The sequence below is a fragment of the Equus quagga genome, unplaced genomic scaffold (assembly GCF_021613505.1).
Source record: "Equus quagga isolate Etosha38 unplaced genomic scaffold, UCLA_HA_Equagga_1.0 149437_RagTag, whole genome shotgun sequence".
Classification (NCBI taxonomy): domain Eukaryota; kingdom Metazoa; phylum Chordata; class Mammalia; order Perissodactyla; family Equidae; genus Equus; species Equus quagga.
The window spans coordinates 8,299-25,466 of NW_025796829.1; the positions used below are offsets into that span (position 1 = coordinate 8,299).

A 17,168-nucleotide genomic window follows, 5' to 3' on the forward strand; every position below is an offset into this window, starting at 1 on the left:
ATTTGTATATGTATGTTGAACATTTTGAACTACATTGGCTGGGGCAATAGGACTCAGCATATTCAATCTATTGGTAGGTTTTTAAAAAACTCTCTGTATTTTTTAATAATTATGGCAGTAATCACAATGGGCATAAATAACTTTATCAAAGATATGGAAATGTTGTCCATTGCTTATATAAATCACACTCAGTCTACGAGCTTTAGGTGCTTAAAGGAGTTGATAAACACACAACGCCCCCATACACACACAGATATACACACATACCTCTTAATCCTGGGGAGGTTCCTATAGACTGACATTTTAATTTTTCTTTAGACAGAAATACTCCTGTTGCAAAGTTTTAATGCAAAACATATTACTCTTCTTATTCTAGACATGAGCAATCAGGAAGTGACTTATTCCTCCTCGAGATTTCTTCAGGCTCCTTCACCATCACAAAATCGATTGAGGCCTGGCAGTACTCAAAGGCCTGGGAAAGATGATGACAAAGGTATATGTTTTAAGCATCTAGATACACCCATCTTTTATGGATTCTCAAACTTTAGAGTTTTGAAGAAAGTGTTCCTATCTGTACTTTAGGTTCTCAGATGTTAATATGAAATCATAACTGTGTAGACTAGTAGAACGAGATTGATTTTTTAAAGTTTGTGAGAACAGAGAAATTAATTAATTCTTTTAAATTTAAGAAGCTAATAGAATGTTTCATTCAAATTTGTTTAAGAGGAAGTCATGAGGCCTTTAAAAGTAAAGGACAGAGCCAGCCAAGATGACCTTGCAGTTAAAGTTTGAGCTACTCCATTTTGGCAGTCTAGGTTTGGTTCCCAGGCATAGAACCACATCATTCATCTGTCAGTAGCCATGTTGTGGTGGCAGCTCACACAGAAGAAGTAGAAGGACTTGCAATAGAATATACAACTAAGTGCAGGGGCTTTGGAGAGAAAAAAGAAAGAGAGAGAGGAAGATTGGAAACCGAAGTTAGGTCAGAGCAAATGTTTCCAAAAAAAAATTAAAAGTAAAGGACAGACTAGAGTCTCAAGAAAAGATTTCATTCCCTAGACAAATAAAGACTTTAAACAATGAGACTTGAAAAATATGCGTTAGAAACAATGTTTTTATTCACAGAAACGATATTTTAAGTGTCTTAAATGCTTACGAAACCTAATGGCAATGAAGTAACAAAAATGTTCAAACCCAAAGGAGCAGTCTAACTTTTCTTTCTCTCTCTCCTCAAATATTGTCACGAACTCTAAATTGAGAATAACGTTTACTTGTTTAATCTAGTGACAGAGATTCAACCTTTAGAAACTGAAGACCTCAAAATTAGGAGGATAAATATAGTAACAAACAGAACTGATGGGAAAGAAAGTTGATTGCTAGAAACTCCTTTAAGGATGAACCCCAGTCACATTCGCAGCTTCAGAATAGCCGCTATTGGCCACCAATTTCTCAGGAATATTGACTCCTTTGTCCTTGCTCTTCATGATTGTGATCACAGGAAGGAGTATACATGTCAGTGTAGATCCTTATAAACGTGTATTGTGTCTATTGCTATCTGTGCTGTTATAAGGGATGTACTTTTAAAATCCTATAGGACTTTTCTTGTGTGTAACATTTCTACAATGAGTGTATGTCAGTCATAAATTGAAAACTTTAAAACTGTAATTACAAGATCACAAATTTAAATCAATTTGCATGATATATTTTTGTAAAATTTTTGGAGAAGATTTTCTTTTTGTTCCAAATGTTGTCCTAGGTTAAGGTGAGTAGTGGGCCAGGCTCTTTCCTAATGATTATCTTCTTCCTTCTTTATTTCAAGAGTTTTCAGTGCCCTGGCATCTCTTGGTAGTGACTCTTGGGATCCTCTGTTTACTTCTTTTGGTGACAGTCAGAGTGTTGGAAACAATGAGTGAGTAATTGAACTATATCCTTCAAGTCTGAGTAATAGCAGTAACCACTAATTATGCCGATACTAACCATGCTCCAACAATTGTTCCTTGGCTATAATCAGGCAATGTCCCAGGTGGCTCTTTTTTTGTGATTTTTCCTCAGACACATCACAGTGTCATTTTCATTTTACTTACCTATTCCAATGACTTCATCTGTAATGAGCTTTCTCATTCTGTGTAATACACGATAACATTCTTTCTGATACAGGACTTAGTAATATTCTGCCCTCTGACTTTAGATCATTGTGAATCTTGGCTAAACATTCTTTTAAAAACAACTCTTCAAAAGAAATTATGGAGGCTTGCCTGGTGGTGCAGCAGTTAAGTTCGAGTGTTCTGCTTTGGCAACCCGGGGTTCGCTGGTTTGGATCTGGGGTGCGGACCTTTGCACTGTTTGTCAGGTCATGCTGTGGCAGGCATCCCACATATAAAGTCGAGGAAGATTGTCGTGGGTGTTAACTCAGGGCCAGTCTTCCTCAGCAAAAAGAGGAGGAATGGTGGCAGATGTTAGCTCAGAGCTAATCTTCCTCAAAAAAAAAAAAAAGAAAGAAATTATGACTTTCCCTTGATGTTTTCTAAGTACACAATAAAGAAATAATTTAGTAAAAAGAGTGATTCTACACATGGATGTTAGATGATCTTGAATTCAACCTTTGTCTTTTATCTGAATTCCTTGACATCTTTAGAGAAAATCACTCTTATGATTCACTCAGATAAAATTACCTATTTAGATCTTCCTCCTTTTTCTTCTCTGGATATTCCATCTAGTCCAATAATACCGGGGCTGTTTCTTCATGTTTCTTAGTGCAGCTTTTCATACTCAGAAGATGTGTTGCTAAAGGTTGATTGACTGATTTTTACTTTTGTATTTATTTGTAAATGATGTGCTAACTGTTAAAAAGAAATTAAACTGAACGATAAGGAGTCACCGTTATAATTTTATTCAGATATCTTACTTTATTTACGCTATGCTTAAGTTGCTAATAGTGAGAAATTTGATGTTTCAATTCCTGTGGTCAGTTCATTGAGGTGTTACATTCTAAATGTCAAATTGCTAATTAAAGTAATGAAATGGGTTGGTTGTCAAAGTGAGACTTTTTCTTTTTTATTAAATTTCAACATTTAAACATTATGAGTACTGTTTTGTGTTATATCTATACTGTTAATTTTAGTTTTTAAGCGTATTCAAGAAAAACCTCAACAGGAGGAAATTCCACAAAACTTCACTCAAAAGTACAACATTATACAAAAGGACAATTACCTAAAGGAGCAACTTTTGACAAATAAGACTCTAGAATATGACATTCTCAAAAATGAAAATCTTCAGCTGAAGAAAGACCTGGAGTCACTCTCTAAAGCAAAGATGAGCTGCCATCGAAAACAGGGGATCTTTTCAAAGTCTCTGCAAAATACAGGTATAGCAGAAATCATGAGTGAAAGGTAGCATGACCTTTCATTATTTCTTCCCCCTCCAGAAGCTTTGAGGCCTAATAAGAGGCTGAGGCTATGTGCTAGTGATGCAGGTCTACTAAACAACTTTAGTTTGTGCCTCTTAGATGTGGTGTGGGTATTCGGGTTACTTGTTTCAAATATGGGATGAAGCCCCCAGAAGACATGTTTGGATTAGCAGAACCTTATGGTTCCCAAAATTCAACGGCAGTTCTTGCATTTCTACTCTTCCCAGAAGGTGAAATAGTATGTCAGCTCCCCTGAAAATTTGTATCCTTTTGGAACTGTGGGCAAATTAGACTCTCCCACTTTGTTGCTGATGTGAAATTGGAGGCTATTAGTAAAAATATACTTAGGCTAAAATGGGCACAAAGCCTTTAATGTGGATGCTGTTGTAAAGATAATTGTGTTTGTATGTGTATTTCCATCTTGCCTTGACTTCAGAAGGTATTCCAGAATCTATTTTTTGAATTTTAATTTATTATTTTTATAACATCTTTATTGAGGTATTATTATTATGCAAAGAGCTGCACATATTTAATGCATGCAATTTGATGTGTTTGGGCCTGTGCATATATCATTTAAATCATCCACAATTAGGGTAATAGACAAATCCATCATCTCCAAAAGTTTCCTCATATTCCTTTATTTTTTGTGGTAAGAACAGTTAATATGAGATCTACCCTTTTAACAAGTCTTTAAGTGCACAATTCAGTATTAATAACTGTAGGCCTTATGTTGTCTGACAGATTTCTAGAGCTTATTCATCTTGCATAATTGAAACTGTATACCCATTGAACAACAACCCTTCATTCCCCTGCTCCTACCCATCTCCAGCCCCGGCAACCACCATTTTACCCTTCCCGTTCCTCTGAGTTTGACTATTTTTTATATCTCATATAAGTGGAATCATGCTGTATTTGTTCTTCTGTGATTGACTTATTTCACTGTTATTAGCATAATATCCTCAAGGTTTATCTATGCTCTTGTATATGCCAGGATTTCCTTCTTTTTAAAGCTTAATAATATCCCGTCTATGTCTAAAACACATTTTCTTTATCGAATCATCCATCGATGGACATGCAGGTTGTTTCGATGTCTTTGTTAGGGTGAATAATGCTGCAGTGAATGTGGGAGTGCAGATTTCTCTTGGTTTCCAGAATATTTATTAACCTCATATTATCATTATTGATAGCAATTAAGAATTTATTTATAGAGGGATGATAAATATAATACTCTGCTTCACAGAATACCAGAGGACAAGAAGTTTAATGTTTCACCTTATACATTGCAGGCAAGCTAAATGAAGACCGCTGGTCCTGTTGTGGAGTAAACTGCTATTATTTTACCACTAAAAAGGAAAACTGGACAGGATGTCAAAAGACTTGCCAATGTTACAATTTATCTCTTTTGAAGATAGGTGATAAAGATGAACTGGTATCATGGATTGTTACATTCATTTTTATTCTCTTAGACTGTCTCTCATTCTTGGACCCAAGATTTCCAGGACAGGAGGGAATCCAGAAAAGGCACCTTCAGTTATTCTCTGTGTTGTGTCTGTTGAGTGAGCAAAAATTGCGCAAAGTCTCCCGGGAGACTCCTGCCTGCTAATAGCATATGATCTTGTTACTTATCGAGCATTCAATTCATATTATCTATCCTGATGACCATTATTATTTCTAAATTGGAAACGCCTTTGAAGGTGCAGTTTGGGTCTTTGTAATCATCTCCCTCTCTGAGAATCTGCAGGAGACCTGCTCATAGAGAAATATGCTTTTCCTTTAATGAAGTACTTAATCCTTTGGTAAATTGCAGCCTGGAACCATCAGTTATTGTTCCCTATAAACTGGCAACTAAGAACCCGGGGTCAACATAGTGTCATAGTTACTATTAGGAATATGGGAGCCAGACTGCCTAGGGTAAAATCCAGTTCTGCCACTTACTGGCTGCCTGACCTTGGGTAAATTTACCTGGGTAAATTACTCTGGGCCCCAGTTTTCCCATTGGCAAAAAGGAGATAATAATGAGGAAGATAAAAGTGATAACAGTTTTACAAATTATCTTTAGAGTGATTTTCATTGCATCTGTAGGTAACATTTACTTGTTCAATGTTCTTATATATTACATCAAGATATATACCTTTCAAAAAGAATTATATAAAGAGAAAATACAGTGACAACAATATTAAAATTTTGTTTTTAATCTCTTACTAATAAAGACTATCCACATACAAAATGTGTTTTTATACAGAAATGTTTGCAAAAATCAGCCTGAAACCTCTGTTTATCATTTAGGAAAACAACACAAAGTTTATATGCAAATGTAATAGATACTTTAAATTACAAAAGAATTTATGGTATCAAGTCATAAAATAACTTTTTATGTTTGTTGCAGTAAAACACAGTTAAATTTAAACTTATATTTTAAAATACATTCTGTCATTTAATCAGATATTATGTAATATATCACTTTGATGTATTACATTTTTGGAGTATAAATATTTCCAAATACTTCCCTTTTTCCGTTCACCACTTCCAATTACTGAACTCCAGCAAGGCTTTCTCTGATGAGGCTAAAGCCTCTAAGGCACATCTCTCCACATACACTTGTTGTTTTAATAAATTTGTTTTGAAGATTCCTTTTTTCGCTTAAGAATATGTAATGATCATTTTTCTACATCTGTAAGTATTTTTCTGGAGCCTGATGTTGAATAGTTTCATAAAGTGTCATAAATTGTTCAACAATTCTTCTATTGTTAGATATTTAGATTTTAAATTTTTCCATGTTTTAAATAATCTATGAGACTAGCAGCCATCTTTAACATAAATAAATAATCCTGGAGAAAAGTACTTTGAAAAATGAAAACACTAGGAAGGAGAGATGAAGGATGATGTAGAGAGGAGCAGAGTACTTGCCAGAGAAACAGCTGGGCCCTTTACCTGTCCTTCTTTTCATTCTTGAACAAGTTGGAATTTAGTCACATAATATGTTTTGTTTCCTTAATAGGACTTTGTTCAACCCCAGACTTATGGAGATAGCTACTGGATTGGATTATCATACAATGCAGAGGAAAGAAAGTGGAAATGGATCGACAATGGCACGTCTCTTGGAACGTAAGTCTTTGGAATGCATCCAAACTCTGATATTGGTTTTGGCCTTGGAAGGACTGTATCTAAAAGGAATCTTCTCTTATTTTGCACAGCTTAACTCGTTTTGAAGCAGAGGTCATTGGTAAGAATAAGTAGAATGATTAAGAAAGTGTTTTAGAAAGTATTGCTAAAAAGGATGAGATGTGTACTACAGAGTTATTAACAATAATAAGACTATGGTGCAAAACACATACTCAGAAGGATGTGTTCTGAGGTACACAAAATAAAACAAAATCATAAAGTGCTATGAAGAGATTGGATCATCCTGACTTAGTCATAGTGATCCCATCGACAACCTCCAATGGATATTTTGAATATCCCCAAAATTCATTTGAAACTCCTTTAAATTATTAGTTTATATAATTTATAAATATAAATATTTGTGAATATACACACGCACATATACCTTCACCATAGTTCTTCTGTTTTGAAGTGCAATATTTTGTAAACTCTTGAGTTTACATTTAATTATTATCTGCTGTTAAACTGTTCAATGATTTATTAAAAATCTAGGTGACATATTATATTCTTTATTTGTAGAAATTCTATTTTATGTTTCCAAATCTTCTTGCTAGTTACTCATGTTTTCACACTGTCTTTTATTTCTTGAAAGACAGTAATTGTTCTTATTTTGTATTTGGTATCTGATCATTCTTATCTTTGAAGTTTTGTGAGTCCACTCTATTGTTTCTGCTGGTTTTTGTTCATCATGCCATTTTCTTCACAGCGTTTAGTGATTTTTGTTTCCCTTTTTGATCTGCTGTGGAAATTATTCAAGGATTGAGATGAAGGTGGCTTCTTCAAGATTGGATTCCGTGGGGCACTATGAATCAGGACCACTGATTCTAAATTCTAGATATGGGCCCTGTAAGTCTAGTTCTGGGCTGCAAACCTACAAAACATGTCATGCAGGAAATTACGTTAATGTAATTGTAGCCTCTAAGTACACTTTCAGGCCAACAATCTCAGAGGTCACAGAACAAAAAGGCTCATGAGCCAAATTAACAAGCTCAAATTGCATGATTAATTAAGTCAATTTAAAACTCATTGCACTCTGCAAGGGGAAAGAAATGTATCCCATTTCTTTAGCTCTCACACTTGGGTGGGATGGGCGAGGTTGCCATCTAGGACAAGGTGCAAGCGGGTGAAAGGATCAACTGAGTCCTGGGTCATGCAGTCTTCATGTGGCCTGGCTCTCTATGCTGCATACCCCTTCCCTGCTGAAGGTTTCTAGCACCAGACTTGAGGTTTGAGTAAAGGGGCCCAACAGACAGAAGGTTCTTGAGGGCAGCATGAACATTTTCTCTATTGGGGAGATGCAGGAGCATGTAAGCCAGGCCACAGCAGCAGTTTTCTAATCAACCTTAGGAGCATGGGTTTTATTTGAGTTTCTTAGGCAGAGGGCCAGAATGAGTGTCACCTTTGGTTGGGGACCTTAAGATCTCATGGATGTTGAGTATCCATGTGCACCGAGTATATTTTGAGTATTATATTTAGTGTCTAAGTCGCTCTTTCTTCCTTTCCCATGATCAGCACACACATGTTCTACTTACTGTATCTATACTTAACCTGTCTCATAGGTTACTTATACGTACTTAACACAGCTTATGTGTTCCACCTCTGCCTCATGAGCTATTTAGTTTCATTTATCTTCCTTGTTTATTTCTCTTTATTCCTGTAGCAGATTTGAATATTCTTAAATAATAAAGCAAATGCAGACTACATGAGGGATGGTGATTTTGATGATAAGATTTTGAACTCTTAGTTGAGATTAATCTTTTTCTCTTCTGTTTAAGTCCAAGATTCAAGAAAGTTCTTCGGTGGTTTATACTGAAGATATATCCCTTTTGGGTTTGCACTCTAGGTAGCTTGTCTTCTATGTAGAATCTTGGGTGGAATTCATTATTCAGCCTACTACATCAATTAAGGGAAAAATCGACTTCAGAGCTTCACTTACCCTTCTGGGTTCCCACTTTTACTTAACCGTCAGCCTGAGTATGAATTTGCTTCTTGCCAGTTCATAAATTTATTCAAGGTTTAAATTTTTTTTATTCATCATTATTAATTGTTTCAATAGGAAGATAGTTCCGATATCTAATCCACCACTTTGCTGAGATAGAAGTCCTGCTTTTAGATATTTTTCAATGGATTGTTATGTTTTAGCTAATAATTATTAGCTATAGGGTAGGGAAGGAAAAGAAACAAAATGAATAAAGACATCCATTAAACAACCTCATCTCTACCTATATTCCAATTCTATTTTTTTCTCCTTAACGTATATGCACACAAGAACTGGTTATCTTTGTCATAGAAATTCAGTTCTTTTTAATCTCTCAATTTTATTGAAAAAATTAGCATTAGAAAGCCGGTTTGCTATTTATCAAGATCCCATAGCAATATTGCAGGGTAATTTTGCCTTCTGAACAGAAATTCTTAGTGGGCAATAAAATGGAAGATTATGGGTGTGATCAATAGGCTGTTATTCTAGTTAATGAGGTAAAAGTGAAAGAAAATCTTTTAGTGATGAAGTTATGATTAACATTTCCATATTCCAGATCTTTAGGCAACAGACTTAAAAAGATTATGATTTATGTTATTGTCAGCTTCAGAATTCAACAGTCGACCATGTATGTTTTCTGTTCTACAGTAGCTCTTCAATAATGAGTTTGCTTCCTGAGAGAGAAGGAAAATGTGCGTTTTTAACCTCAACAAGAATAACAAATACTGATTGCTCTGCCCCCTATAATTGCATCTGTGAGAAGAGAATTGATTGTGTTTTAAATGCCCCACTTCAACTGACACAGAAGGAAAGGTGAAATGGATTTTTGTCATTCTTTTGTTTGTTTCCTATGATAATTTGTGATTACTTACAAATTAATGTTTTTGACAGCAGGACTTGTTCCACTGTGTAAAGAGAGATGAGTTGGAAGAGGAAGAAAATGCTCTTTTGGACCATGATTTAGCAGATCAGATGCCATCTGTCTTCTTGGGAAAAAGGGGAAGATTTTGTCTTTGGAAAGCAGTTACCTCTCTCTTTAATGACCCTGCAAAATTCTCTTTCTCTTTCCCTGAACCAGCCACAGAGCCAATTAGAGAACTCTGATAAAGAGACTAGCTAGGTCTTTTCCTTATAGATAGGATAAATCATTTCAATAGCCTCAGGCTTTGAGAGAGAGCACAATTAAGAACTAAAAAGTAGTTTTCCTCCCCCGTGTCCCCCTAATCTAGATGCTTACCTCTCATTAAAAAAAAAATTTATTGATTTTACTATAATTTCAAACTTATTGAATAGTTAAAACAATCATACAAGGAGCTCTCATATAACCTTTATCCATAGTTACCATTTGTTTCTATTTTGTTTTAGCTGCACTTGGCAGTTCTCTTTCTCTCTCCTCGCTGATCCATTTGATAATAAATTGAGGACATTATGTCTCTTTGTCTAAATATTTTACAAGAACAAGGACTATGTCTTGTATAAACATAGTACAATTATCAAAATCAGGGAATTTAGCATTTCTACAGTACTATGATTTCATCTATAATCCCTATTCAAATTTTGTCAACTGCCCCCACAATGTCATTTATAGGTGTTTCTCCTCCATGTTCAGGATCATGCAATACATTTAGTTGTGATGTCACTTTAGTCTCCTTTAATCTGGGATAGTTCTTCGTGATTTCCTTGTTTTTCTTGACCTTAACATTTTAAATATTAACTTTATTGAATTATACTTTAATGCAATAAAACACATCTATTTTAAATCATGAGATCAATGGGTTTTTAAGAAATGTATACACCACTTAAATACCAACAAATCAAGACATAGAACATTTTCCTCACCTCCAAAACTCTTCTCTGCTCCTCCCCACCCACCCAGTCCCAGGCAAGCAGTGCTATGTTTTCTGTCACTATCAATTAGTTTTGCCTATTATAGAATTTCCTACATCATGTGCTCTTTTGTATCTGGCTTCTTTTTGCTCAGCATGTTTTTCAAGTTAGTTCATGTTCTTGCATGTATCATTAGTTCATTCTTTTTGTTACTGAGTAGCATTCCATTGTAAAGATATAGCACAATTTGTTCATCCACCTATGGACATTTGCTGTGTTTCCAGTGTTTGGCTATTACGAATAAAACTGCCATGAACATTCATGTGCAAGTCTCTGTGTGGACATGTGTTTTCATTTCTTTTTATTAAATACCTAGGAATTTGATTGTTGAATCTTATGGTAAGTGCATGTTTAATTTTGTAAGAAACTTCTAGTTTGTTTTCCAGTGTGGTTGCATTACTTTATTTTCCCAGTAGCAACATATGAGAGTTCAAGTTGCTTCATATCATTGCCAACACTTGATATTGTCAGGCTTTTTACATTTACTCATTATGGTTGGTGTAATGGTATCTCATTGTGGTTTTTATTTTGCATTTTCCTTAAGACTAATGACATTGAGCATCTTTTCATGTGTTTATTGGCCATTTGTGTATCCTCTTTTGTGAAGTGTCTGTTCAACCTTTTGCCCATTGAAGTGTCTGTTCAATCTTTTTTGAAAATTGGGTTTGTCTGTTGTCTTACAGAGTTGTAAGAGTTCTTTATATAATTTGGATACAAATCCCTTGTTAGATACATGCATATATTGTAGGGGTCTGGAATTGGCCACCACAAGATATGTCTCTTTGGGATCAGGATTATTTGAGGCTGATTGCTTTTGATAAACTGGGACAGGGAAGGAGGCTCTGAGGAATGGAACTTGCCCTTTGTTAGGACACATTTACTTTTGTAAGGTAAATCTCTATCTGTAAAGGTGCCTCCCTCTCTGTACCAGGAAGAAGAAAGGAGATGACCTTCTCTCTAGAAACTCTTAATCAATGCCAAAGGCAAGGACTTAAATCTGCATAATGATCTTATTCCTGTTTCTGGTAACCTCCTGTAACTGACATCCCTCCCCCTCCCAACGTTGGCATTTCCTTTAGGATTAAGCATCTTTCCTTAGGCTAGGAACTGATCGCTGCGCTCACCTGTGACCACCCAGCTCTAGACAATAGAATTGCCTTCTGCTACTCCGACCGAGATAGCAGACCCACTATCTGCTGTGCCCATCAAGTGCTGTGCCTACAGGGCAATCTTGTGACTATTGTGGGAGGGACATTTCAATCATATGTGAAATACCCTGTTTGGGGGTATATAACCACTCTGTGCACCCCACTTCTTCTGTGCCCTTTCTTCCTTTGGGAAGAAAGGCCCGGGCCATGGTTCCTCATAAAGCTTTTGTTTAATTTTCTCTTGCTATTCTGTCTCATGTGAATTTAATTCGTTCTCCGGCTAGACAAACCCACATTTGGATAGAGGAAATGTCTTCCTCCCCTACAATATCTATATGTATATATGTATATATGTATTGCAAATACTTTCTTCCAGTCTATGTCTTCCTTTTTCATTTTCTCAATGGTGTCATTCAAGAAGTAGAAGTTTTAAAATTTTGATGAAGTCTGATTTATCATTTTCTTCTTTTTTTGTGCTTTTATGTCCTATCTTGCCAACGTTAAGGTCACAGAGATTTTTATCTTATGTTTGCTTCTAGAAGTTTTAAAGTTTTAACTTACATGTTTAACCTATACCCATTTCATGTTAATTTTTGTGTGTGAGAAAAAGGCTGAGGCTTACTATTATTTCATATAGACGTCCACTTTTTTGTACAGTTTGTTGAAAGGACTTCCCTATCTTCCATTGAATTACTTTGGTGCCTTTGTAGAAAATTAGTTGACCATATCTGTGCAGGTCTATTCCTGGATTCTCTGTTTTGTCTCAGTGATCTATGTGCTTATTGTTGCGGTAATACCTACTGTCTCAGTGACATAGCTTTATAGTAAGCCTTGGAATCAGAGGTGCTAATCCTCCAAACTTGTTCTTTTTCAAAACTATATTGGCCATTCTAGGATGTTGAATTTTCTCCAAATTTCTTCAAAAATGCTTCATGAGATTTTGCCTGGGACAGCATTGAATCTGTAGATTAATTTGGGAGGATTGCCATCTTGACAATGTTGAGTGTTACCATTCATGAACATGATTTCTCTCTCCATTTCGTTAGGTCTTTTTAGATTTCTCTCAACAATGTGATACATTTCGGGTTATAGATCTTATACATATTTTGTTAAATTTATATTTTTGATGCTATTATAAGTGGCATTTAACATTTTTTTCAAATTATTTGTTGTTAGTTTATAAAGATAAAATTGGTTTTAGTAAATTGACCTCATATCCTCTCACCTTGCTAAATTTACTTATTTCCATTTTTTTTTTTGTAGATTCTTTAGGATATTTCTTTTTGATGTACATAATCATGTCCTATGATGTGTAGAAAGTTTTGCTTTTTCCTTTCCTTCATTTTTTCTCTTGCTTTTATTGTACTGGCTAGGACCTGGTTGAGGACAATGTTGAGGAGAAGTGATGATAGATAGGCATCCTTGACTTTGTAGGAGAGGAATACATTTCCTCTACCCTCTCTGGGTTCATCTGGCTGGAGAAAAAATTAAATTCACATGAGATAGAATAGCAGGAGAAAATTAAACAAAGCTTTATAACATGTATACACGGGAGAGGCTCAGGCAAGCTGAGCAACTCCCCAAATTGCTGAAGCCCTCACCTTAAATATCACATCCAGCTAACGACAAAGGAGTATGCTGGGGGTGGGGGGAGTCAGTTACAGGAGGTTACCAGAAACAGGAATAAAGTTATTATGCAGATTTAAGTCCTTGCCTTTGGCATTGATTAAGAGTTTCTAGAGATAAGGTCATCCCCTTTCTTCTTCCTGGTATAGAGAGGGAGGCAGCTTTACAGATGGAGATTTCCCCTACAAATGTAAGTGTTTCTTAACAAAGGGTAAGCAAGTTCCATTCCTCAGAGCCTCCTTCCCTGTCCCAGCCCCAAATAATCCTCATGCCAAAGAGACATATCTTGGGGTGGCCAATGCCAGTCCCCCACAACTTGTTCCCAGTCTTATGAAGAAAAGCATTTGGTCTTTCAGTATTAGATGAGGTCAGCTGTAGGGTTTTTGTGGATCCTCTTTATCATGTTGAGGAAATTAGCTTCTGTTCTTATTGACTGAGGCTTTCATCATGACTGGGAGTTGAATTTTGTCATATAATTTTTCAACATCTGTTGAGATAATTATATAGATTTTCTTTCTGAATTACTTATTATAGTGAATCATGTTTATTGATTGTTTTTTTTGTTTTTTTTTTGGTGAGGAAGATTGGCCCTGAGCTAACAGCCTTTGCTAATCTTCCTCTTTTTGCTTGGAGAAGATTGTCACTGAGCTAAAATCTGTGTTGATCTTCTTCCATTTTCTATGTCAGAAGTAGCTACAACATTGCTTGATGAGCAGTGTGTAGGTCCACGCCCAGGATCTGAGCCTACAAAGCTCAGGCCACTGAAGTGGAGAGCATGAACTTAACCATTACAATACCAGGCCAGACCCTGATTTATCAGTGTTAAGGAAAACTTACACTTCTTGGATAAATCCACTTGGTCATGCTGAATTTATCATCTTTTTTGTAATATATTGCTAGATTTGCATGGGTAATATTTTGTTAAGGAATTTTTTTTTTATATTCATCATAGATATTGGTCATTTTCTTTTTTAAAAGGTCTTTTATGTTTACAGTATTGGAGAAACAATGGCCTTATGTATTCATTTGGACTATTTTTGAATATCCATCTATTTTATGGGGATAGACTTTGTATTTTCATTGCTTAAATGTTAGATTGAATTTAGTAGTGAAATAGTCTGGGTCTAACGTTTTCTTTGGGAGGAGGTATTTGATTAAGAATACCATTTCTTTAATAGACTTAGGGTTATTTAGGCATTCTGTTTCTTGTCAATTCTGAAAATTTTTGTCTTTCAAGAAATCTGTCTATTTTATTTAACCTGTCAAATTTATTGTCATATTGTTTTTCATTGTATTGGTTTCCTAGGACTGCTGTAACAAAGCACCACGAATTTGATGGCTTAAAAAACCCAAAATTGATTCTCTCACTATTCTGGAGGACAGAAGTCCATCACCAAGGTGTCAGCATGCTTCCTCTGAGACTCTGGGTAGAATCTTTCCTTGCCTCTTTCTGGCTTCTGATGGAGGCTGTCAATCCTTGGTGTCACTTGGCTTGCAGCTGCAGTCCTCAATTTCTGGCTCTGTCATCACGTGGCATTCTCCCCATGGGTCTCTCTCTCTTTACATGCAGTTTCCTCTTCTTATGAGGACTCCAGTCATATTGGGTTAGGGCCCACTCTAATGACCTCATCTTAAGGTAATTACATCTACAAAGACCTTATTTCCAAATATGGTCACATTCATAGGTACAAGGGTTAGGACTTAAACATATCGTTTTGGAGGAGACATTTCAACCTGTAACAATAATATTTCCTTATTATCTATTTGCTGTTATTTCCTTATTATCTGTAATCATGTCCTTTCTTTTCTGATATTGTTTGTATTTCTAATATTGTTGTGTTTGTGTTTTTCTTTCTTGATTAAGCTAGCTACAGATTTGTATCAATTTTATTGATCTTGTTGATGAACCAGCTTTTTGTTTCATTGATTTTTTCTATTTGTCCATTTTCCATCTTATTTACTTCATCTTTTATCTTCATTATTTCCTCTCTTCTGCTTATTTTGAGTTTCACTGCTTTTACTCCTGGCTTCTTAAGTGAAAGCTTGTATATCCTCTTGTCAAACTTAGATCTTTACCTATGAGATCAAAGTTAAACTAGAAAGTTCATAAAGCTTTTGCTATATGGGTTCAAGCATCTCCCATCACTGGGCAGTATACTGGACCTAATTCCTGTGTTTTCCCTGGTCTCTCAGCTCATCTCTCTCACTCACCTGGATGCTTACCCTGCTTCCCAGCCAGAGCAGCCCCAGCAATGCTTGTTTTGTATCTACAGTTGTAAAACTAGATTATCATAACCTGTACAAGGCCAGATGTTGGCATGGTCTCCATCATGTCCATCTTGGTAGGAGCCACAGTAGATTCAGTGCCAAGTTGGCCAGATCCCTCAGAGGCTGTGGATTTCAGAGGTGGCCTGAAAGGTTCAAGTAATACAATCCATAAATGCAGGGATATAAAGGCCCTATATGGCAAATTTTCATCAGAAAAAGACAGAAGACAGGAAAGAGGCTGCCAACAAACTGCTAGCTTTCTCCTCCAACTTCATGGATGCTTTGAAGATGCAGTTTTTGTGTAAGGACTCCCCAGAGATGTTCCATGTGAATGACTGAAAAACTTTTCTTGTGAAGCTGTGGCCAGCTTCTGAAAATGTGTCATCTTGTGCTTCCTTTTCCTCCTTTCCTGACTCATTTCTCTTTCCTTTGTCCTTTCATTCTTGCTTCCTTTGGATTTCACTCCTTCCCCCAATTAAGTGTTGTCACATAATGATTTCCTCAGGCTGTTTGCAAAGAAACCCTTGGTTAAGATGGTGTCATGTAATGAAAGGCAGGATTGTAGCCATTCTGGGGAGTTTGCAGTGAGGATTTGGTCCATATCTTATAACCCATCTGTATGTTATCATAGGCACTTAAAAATGGCAGGTGCAACAGTTTCATGCAAGTAATTATTTAAAATAGGCCCTTCAGTTTGTTACAGTAGCAGTAAGACCAAGTGGAGATACAAATTGAATCTGATTTAAAAGAGAGCTGAATCTGATACTGAGTTCATCCTCAATGGGTAGATGCTGACTCATGATGTCAAGGGAAGTATATTGGAAATTGATAATGTGGAATAGGGTTGTTTTCAGTTTTTCCTCTTTTGATTTTATCTTTCCTGTCTTTGTCAGAATTTCAAAGCAGAATCCAGATATTTTACACAAAAATCCATAAGATCATTCACTTTCAGAAGTGGTTATCGTGGGCTTTGAATTCTCTGTGCTAAATGCTGGTTGTTTCAACCATTACTTGCTCTAGTCATGAGTTTCATTCGGGCTGATGTGTTTTTTCTCTTCCCATTTCTACAGCTAAAATTAGTTTTCTTTTAAGAATCAGTTTGAATGGCACATCCTTGTATAGTTGCTCACATTCCAGCCCAGTCAGAGTTAACTGCCCATTTTCCTGCTCTATTAAACTCTTTCATCTTCCATTGTGTCACTTTGGGCTACATTAAGTAAATGTTCCTTCATCTGAGTTGAACTGAAAAATATTTTTTACACCCTCTTTCATAATTTGTATAAATTTTAAACAAGTTTATTTCCTCACTTAGTAGCAGTTCGCTTTTGTCGTTAAAGCAATACAAAACAAAATACATCAGTGGCTTTCATCAGGGTTATCTTAGAAGAGAAGTGAGCATTTTTAAAAAAAGGAGAAGAAATTTCTTCAGTTGAATATGAAGAAAACTCTCTTGTTGTGGTGAGAAGTATACGCAGAGTAGTGGGAGCTCTAAGACTTCATTTGAAAAATCTGAGTGTTTGTGATAAAACCATCAGAGGAAATAGGGCTCTGGATGGTGCATACTTTAAGTGTCAAATAAACAAAATGTACTTCAAAGGTAAATAAGGAAATTTTAAGAGTTCATTTTTATTCAAGAAATATTTATTAAGCAACTACTCTGTATAGGAAACTGCAAATTGAAAATGAATATGAC

At 35.8% G+C, this 17,168-nt stretch overlaps 1 protein-coding gene across 1 annotated transcript; it reads left to right on the forward strand.

Annotated features, from left to right (window-relative positions):
• Positions 1 to 378: 378 nt before the first annotated feature.
• Positions 379 to 8,398, forward strand: LOC124233018 (killer cell lectin-like receptor 2; the record flags this gene model as incomplete). Its single annotated transcript, XM_046650009.1, has 6 exons — positions 379 to 493; positions 1,820 to 1,909; positions 3,122 to 3,364; positions 4,693 to 4,835; positions 6,405 to 6,511; positions 8,344 to 8,398. Coding segments are annotated over exons 1-6 (753 nt in total), but the record flags the coding sequence as incomplete, so codon positions are not given.
• Positions 8,399 to 17,168: the final 8,770 nt, after the last annotated feature.